The following is a 7953-nucleotide window of genomic DNA, read 5'->3' on the forward strand; positions in this document are numbered from 1 at the left end:
CATCCCACTCCGGCCGATCACCCTCACATTAAACTCCCTCCAACTATCGAATTCCAACGCCCCTCCCCCAAGTCCCTCCTCCCTACCTTTTATCTTAGCCTGCTGGACACACTTTCCTCATTCCTGAAGAAGGGCTTATGCCCGAAATGTTGATTCTCCTGTTCCTTGGATGCTGCCTGACCTGCTGTGCTTTACCAGCAACACATTTTCAGCTCTGATCTCCAGCATCTGCAGTCCTCACTTTCTCCTCAAAGAATAGAAAACAACATATCATCAGATAAGGAGACTCAGTGGGCCGAATGGACTACATCTGCTGCTCCATCTTGTGGTCTTGTTTAAATAGAGATTACAGAACTCTGAATGAAGAGGTAATCTGAGCATACTGGTACACTAATGATACAAAAAAAGTTAATATGCAGCGACAACAGGTTATTAGGAAGGTGAATGGAATGCTGTCATTTATTGCAAGGGGAATAGAATAGAAAAGTAAGGATGTTTTGCTTCAGTTGTACAGGGTATCGGTGAGAATCTATTTAAAGTATTTTGCACAGTTTTGGCATCCTTATTTTAGGATATAAATGCATTAGAAATAGTTCAGACAAGGTTCAGCTGATCTAGAGACCTGATATGGGGCATCAAGTGAGGAAATGTTGCTTTAGGATGAGCCTGCAATTATTTGAGAGTTTTGAAGGATATGAAGTCATCTTATTCAGACACACCAGATCCTGAGTGGATTTGACAAGGTGGAAACTGAAAGATATTGCCAATCATGGGAAAAATTATGATTAACAGATATAGTTAAATAAATAAGGTGTCTTCCATTAAAGATGGAGATGAGAATTATTTTGTCAGATGTTTGTTAATGGGGTAGGTAGGAATGTGGAATTGAGGCCACATCAAATCAGCCAGAATGGCAGAAGTGGCTTGAAGGACTGATTGGTCTACTTCTGTTCCTATTGACATGCTCAAAAATGGAGTGGTATCAGCAAGAAAAATATATTGAACAGATAATTTTGAAAGGTGAGGATGTATTTTGTAAAGATTAAATGTTTTTAAAGTTCACACAACAGAAGACAATACTGTGCCTTTAACAGAGATGTGTTCTCTGTTGTTTCTCTTACAGATAAATGTTGCCACAAACATCAGAATGTACCCTTCAGATAGGCAGTTGGTAAACAGCTTGGAGGTATCCCTGGGTCTTTCATAAGTGAGCAGGGTCAGGGCTCTCACAGACCCAGGAAGGCTTTTATGTTTTGTTTTCAGTTAGTGAGGAGGTTTCTAGTAGCTGGCTGCTAGAACAGGTAGAGCTCTCTTTGCTGCGAGAATGCGAGACAGTGTGAGAATAAAACTGTTTTGCTACATTGCTTTGCTAAGGGTGTGTTTATGAAACGTTGCCTACATTGGAACAATTGATGACCAGTGGTTAAATCATATCTTCAGTATTTCAACAGAGTTAAAGATACGCTGCTTTCTTTTGTTTATACTTCTTTGCGTTGTAAGAATAAAGTGTGTTTTGCTTAAAGCACACTGGTGAACCAATTGAATCACATCTGGAATATAGCGCCTTATAATTGCCTTTAAATAAATAAAAAAGTTAAGGTCGAGGCTAATCTCCTTACTATATTTTGGGGTGCTTGACCTGGCCCATAACATGCAAAAGAATGTCATATTTCAGTCCTAACTGTGTTTGTAACTGGCACACAGTATGGTGTAATAATTTCATTAAATGAGACAAAGACAGTCAAAGTACACGAAACAATTCCATAGGATTGTGGAAACAGTGGAACTTTAATGCAACAAACGAATATATTAAAGAACAGCAGCTCAAAGTATACTTCACTGAAAGACAATAGAATTAATATCCATCAATAGCAAACATGTGGTCATAGTGATGAAAGAACAGTTTAATGACAGTCTTCATACAAATCTCAAGCTGCTTCTGTCACCTGTAGAAATTCATCACCACTAAAACAAGTTCAAATAAAACCTGACTGGTCAACTGTTAGAAAGTTACAAACAAACTGTTGCCATCTAATCACATCACTGCACATAAAAGCAACAGTGATGTCCAGAGGACAATTTGCAAAGAAAAACATAAGGAAGAATTTCAGTTTTGTGGAGCTGTTTTATGGGCAGCAGATTGGAGAGGGCGATATGCTGGCATCAGAAAGATAATTTTGGAACAGTCCCAATACATGTATCTAAGTCACTAGAGATACAAAGAAATCATGGATAAACCATTACCATGGGTCAGAAAGGTTTCAACTTGTTATCCATATATCTGAGTACATTCTTGGACAAAACTAGATCAGATTTTTAAAGAAAGTCCTACTCAATAAACCAACCTGACATTAGCAATGTTATTTCTCCCCAGGTTCAGGAGTAAGAGAATGGGAGGAATATTAGAATGAATTATTCAAAACAAAGCGCTTGTTCCTGTAAACATATAAATGGTTGCAAAAGCCAATAGACATTTGGCATTCAAAGATAATCAATATTCAAACTAAGTAAAGATTATAAATGCCTGGTCTAATTAAAGTTCAAAAAAGGGAGGGGAGCTATAAATGTACACACCACCCAAGTGTGAGATATTGAATTCTAACATTTCAACCTGTATAATAATTAAATATTGCCTAGATTCCAAACACATACTAACAAGTGTATGTTTTTACATGGTTATTAACCAATACTGATGTTTTAGCTGGGAAAGGAAAACCCCTATGTAATTAACTTTAATTAGAGTAATTAATTCCTTCTGCCCCTCATCCCAAGGTTGCTTTTTGGAAATAAATCAATGAGTACAACTGTAGCACGGCTGGAGTACCATAGAGGTTCTGAAACAGTCACATATGAACTGAAACAGTAACAGTTCCTCTTACAGATGCTGGCACCTGAGTTTCTCCAACACTATTTTTATACTGCTATCCAGCCCTACAAAATCAGGATGAGATTGAGCACAGCTATCTGAATAAAGAAAGTTCAGCATGTGTAGGAATGGGAACATTCCCAGATGCACACCTAGTCTGGAAGTGCAACACCTCATCTTAAGACTCCACGTAGAGGGGACTTACCATTCAATGAGATTCGTTATGTCGAAGGGACAGTTTTAGAACATTGAGAAAACAAGTGAATAACTCTGCCATTCCTGTCTCACTTTATTCTTTGCCTCTGGTTAGGCTTTGATCATCTTGCACTTTTATACTGTTTGCCCTGGTTTCATTTTGTTTTCTCTTTACTGGAAGCTTTGCGTTTACTGAAATCTCTGTCTCTTCCTCACATCAATGTCCCCTCACATTGAGTCAAATCATCTCCTCCACTAACTCTACACAGAATGGTACATCTGGATAACAATTCTCACTAAAATGGAATCGACAAAAACACAAAGTACCAAACAACTACATCTTACACCAGAATATTAATGTACCATTTATTTGGTCACACACATTTGCATGTTCAAATCAAAAGCAGAACAGCAGATTGAGATAAATTAAGGCAAATGAACTCAGCCAACAAGTCCACAATTTAAATAACAGGAAATACTTGTACATCCATTCACAAGGACAGCAAGCAACATCAGCTGCTTGCACTCCTGCAGCCAATGGCAAACATCAGAGAAAATTTAACACAAGTTTAATTTTTAAACATTCTGTCCACCTTCAATCACACACCATTAATATTTCTGGTTTCTCACAGCAACATTTTAAACCTGGGTGCATCATTACTTTGACAAGATTTAATCAGATCAGTGTTTTATCTCATATTTGCAGTTTTCCTGCCTTGCAGTTCATGTTTCAGAATTATTCTTGGAAGACCTTGTCTGAAGGCTAGTGTGGAAGGGAAAAGAGGCGGCTATTATTCAGATTAATTAGAAAACAGTGGAAGGTTTTAATCACCAGCCAGATTATCAAGCGTAATTGGAAAAAAACGATTGGATCTGTCACTAACTATAATAGAACAAGTTGAACAACAGCGTATTCACAGCAGTCTGCAATAGCCATTTGGGCCGATTCCAACTGAAATGCGAGCAGTCCTCCAGAGATTTAACATTGGAAATACATCTGCTGTTCAGCGCTCTTCCATAATCTGATGGCTATGTCAGTTACTTGTCTGTGGTACTGCTGGGTAATTCCTATTGGAGAGAAAGTTTCACAGTTATTGATTGCTAAAGTGCCACAATTTTTTTGGGATTTATTTCAGGGGGAGAGAAGAGGGATGGGTTTAATCCTGTACAATGGAATAGAATTCAAGCCAAAAGCATGACTGGAATTTGTCAACTAAGCAGAATGCCACTGCTGCTCCTAATATCTTCTACTGGGGAAAGCATGTGGCTCTGAAGAGATATTGAATTAAGTAAAATCCAAACATTAATCTAACTTCGTAACTCAATAAAACAATACTTTTTCAAAAACAGGCAGTAACAGTACCTAGAATGAAATCAAGAGGTCAACTGGAGTCCCACAATCTTGTAAGTCACTTCGTTAAAAGCCCAAATTCAAAGTTAGAAATTAAACTGAACCTATTGCAAAGATGAATTAAAAAATAATTTCCACATTTGAAAGTTCATGTTTCAGGCAACTCCATGAATGTACAAGGTATTGCCCTAAAACAAAAACTTGCCCCTGCAAGGCAGGATGAGGAGAAATGTTTTCTTTGAGAGGATCACTTGGAACTTTCTGCCACTGAATGTGGTGGATGCAGGGGTTATTGAATATCTTTAAGGCAAAGGTAGATTGATTGTCTTGCCTGAGAAATAATGAAGGTCATTGGGAATCAATGGAAACTTGGAATCAAAACAGAAACAGATTGGAAGTGATTTTCTACTGAAAGACACAGTAAGCAGCACGGTGGCACAGTGGTTAGCACCAGGGACCCGGGTTCAATTCCCGCCCGGGCAACTATCTGTGTGGAGTTTGCACATTCTCCCCGTGTCTGTGTGGGTTTCCTCCAGGTGCTCCGGTTTCCTCCCACAGTCCAAAGATGTGTACATTAGGTGAATTGGCCATGCTAAATTGCCCGTAGTATTAGGTGAAGGGGTAAATGTAGAGGAATGGCTCTGGGTGGTTTGCTGTTCGGAGGGTCGGTGTGGACGTGTTGGGCCAAAGGGCCTGTTTCCACACTAAGTAATCTAATCTAAGCTGAAATGGTTCAGTCCTGCTCAGAATTTGTACTGATAGATTAACACAACATATTTCTAGAATGCTGGACTCAATATTAGTGTATTGAGCACAAATACTATTAAAGGAGGAAAACTGTATTTGATGCTTTGTCACACTGCATCCTGAACATGACCTGCCCCTCACAAAGCCATGCTTGCTGGGAAATGAATATTCAAGGCTATACGTGCTATCGTAAGGACAGACTGATGGGCACAGGGGGTGGGGTGGCCCTGTTGGCAAGGGAATTTATATTTGCCCAGGAATTGGTGTTGGAGAGACTGTTAGGTTTGAAGGCTGATAAGTCTCCATGACCTGATGGTCTACATCCCAGGGTACTGAAGGAGGTGGCTCTAGAAATCGTGGATGCGTTGGTGATTATTTTCCAGAGCTGGAAATGTGTTGCTGGAAAAGCGCAGCAGGTCAGGCAGCATCCAGGGAACAGGAGAATCGACGTTTCGGGCATAAGCCCTTCTTCAGGATTTCCAGCTCTGATCTCCAGCATCTGCAGACCTCACTTTCTCCTCAAAGATTATTTTCCAGAGTTTGGTAGATTCAGGATCAGTTCCTGCGGATTGGAGGGTGGCTAATGTTGTGCCACTTTTTAAGAAAGGAGCGAGAGAGAAAGCAGGAAATTATAGACCAGTTAGTCTGACCTCAGTGGTGGGAAAGATGCTGGAGTCAATTATAAAGGATGAAATTACGACACATCTGAATAGCAGTAACAGGATAGGTCAGAGTCAGCATGGATTTATGAAGGGGAAATCATGCTTGACTAATCTTCTGGAATTTTTTGAGAATGTAACTCTGAAGATGGACGAGGGAGATCCAGCGGATGTAGTGTAACTGGACTTTCAAAAAGCCTTTGATAAAGTCCCACATAGGAGATTAGTAAGCAAAATTAGAGCGCTTGGTATTGGGGGCAAAGTACTGACTTGGATTGAAAATTGGTTGGCTGACAGGAAACAAAGAGTAGTGATAAACGGCTCCCTTTCGGAATGGCAGGCGGAGACCAGTGGTGTGCCGGAGGGATCAATGCTGGGACCGCAGCTTTTTACAATATATATTAATGATATAGAAGATGGTATTAATAGTAACATTAGCAAATTTGCTGATGATACAAAGCAGGGTAAAATGTGAGGAGGACGTTAGGGTGATACGGTGGCACAGTGGTTAGCACTGCTGCCTCACAGCGCCAGAGACCCGGGTTCAATTCCCGCCTCAGGCGACTCTCTGTGTGGAGTTTGCACATTCTCCCCGTGTCTGCATGGGTTTCCTCCGGGTGCTCCAGTTTCCTCCCACAATCCAAAAATGTGTAGGTTAGGTGGATTGGCCATGCTAAATTGCCTGTAGTGTTAGGTGAAGGGGTAAATGTAGGAGAATGGGTCTGGGTGGGTGGCGCTTCGGCGGGTCGGTGTGGACTTGTTGGGCCGAAGGGCCTGTTTCCACACTAATGTAATCTAAAAAAAAAACCTGGACAGGTTAGGTGAGTGGACAGATGCATAGCAGATGCAGTTTAATGTGGATAAATGTATCCACTTTAGTGGCAAGAACAGGAAGGCAGTTTACTACCTAAATGGAGTCAAGTTAAGTACAAAGAGATCTGGGTGTTCTTGTATACCAGTCAATGAAGGCAAGCATGCAGATACAGCAGATAGTGAAGAAAGTTAATAGCATGCTGGCCTTCATAACAAGAGGGATTGAGTATAGAAGAAAAGAGGCTCTTCTGCAGCTGTACAGGGCCCTGGTGAGACCGCACCTGGAATATTGTGTGCAGTCCTGGTTTCAAAGACATTCTGGCTATTCAGGGTAGGTTCACGACGTCAATTCCTGGAATGGCGGGACTATCTTATGTTGAAAGATTGGAGTGACTGGGCTTGTATACCCTTGAGTTTAGAAGTCTGAAAGGGGATCTGATTGAGACGTATAAGATTATTAAAGGATTGGACACTCTGGAGGCAGGAAACATGTTTCTGCTAATGGGTGAATCCTGAACCAGAGGACACAGCTTAAAAATAAGGGGTAGGCCATTTAGGACAGAGATGAGGAGAAACTTCTTCACCCAGAGAGAGGTGGGTGTGTGGGATGCTCTGCCCCAGAAGGCAGTGGAGGCCCAGTCTCTGGATTCGTTTAAGAAAGAGTTCGATAGAGCTCTGAAGGATAGTGGAATCAAGGGTTATGGAGATAAGGCAGGAACAGAATACTGATTGAGGATGATCAACCATGATCATAATGAATGGTGGTGCAGGCTCGAAGAGCAGAATGCCCTACTCCTGCACCTATTCTCTATTGTCTAATCAAACCAAGGCTTTCCAAGTAATCATAAATCCTGTCTCTCAGAATCCTCTCCAATAATTTGATGTCCACAGGTGTAAAATTGACTGGTCGGTAATTCCCAGGATTATCTCTATTCCCTTTCTTGACCAAGACACCCTCCAACATCTGGCACTACTCCAGTGGACAGTGAGGGCGCAAAGATCATTACCAAAGACGCAGCAATCTCATCCCTCACTTCCTGTCGTAACCTTGGGGACACCCCACCTGAGTTGAGAGTGTGGTGCGGGAAAAACACAGCCGATCAGGCAGTATCCGAGGAGCAGGAGAATCGACGTTTGAGGTGTAAGCTCTTCATCAGGAATAAGGCATGTGGACCGGGCGACTGAGAGATAAATGGGAGGGGGGGTTGGACTGGGGAAGGTAGCTCGCAATGCAATAGGTAGATGAAGGGGTGTGTGTGTGTGCGTGTGTGTGTGTGGGGGGGGGGGGGGGGGGGGGTGATAGGGCGGAGAGGAGGGTGGAA

At 41.6% G+C, this 7953-nt stretch overlaps 1 protein-coding gene across 3 annotated transcripts in view; it reads right to left on the reverse strand.

Moving 5' to 3' along the window:
* Window positions 1–1764: 1764 nt before the first annotated feature.
* The window catches only part of LOC122554874 (BCLAF1 and THRAP3 family member 3-like), a 57689-nt gene continuing 51500 nt past the window's right edge, over window positions 1765–7953 (reverse strand). For all 3 annotated transcript variants that reach the window (XM_043700227.1, XM_043700230.1, XM_043700228.1), the window contains one exon: window positions 1765–4129. In XM_043700227.1, coding sequence (XP_043556162.1) covers window positions 4100–4129 — 30 coding nt within the window. In that variant the 3' untranslated portion in view covers window positions 1765–4099. The remainder of the gene's footprint in view (window positions 4130–7953) is intronic.

Source organism: Chiloscyllium plagiosum, chromosome 12 (genome assembly GCF_004010195.1).
Source record: "Chiloscyllium plagiosum isolate BGI_BamShark_2017 chromosome 12, ASM401019v2, whole genome shotgun sequence".
Taxonomy (NCBI): domain Eukaryota; kingdom Metazoa; phylum Chordata; class Chondrichthyes; order Orectolobiformes; family Hemiscylliidae; genus Chiloscyllium; species Chiloscyllium plagiosum.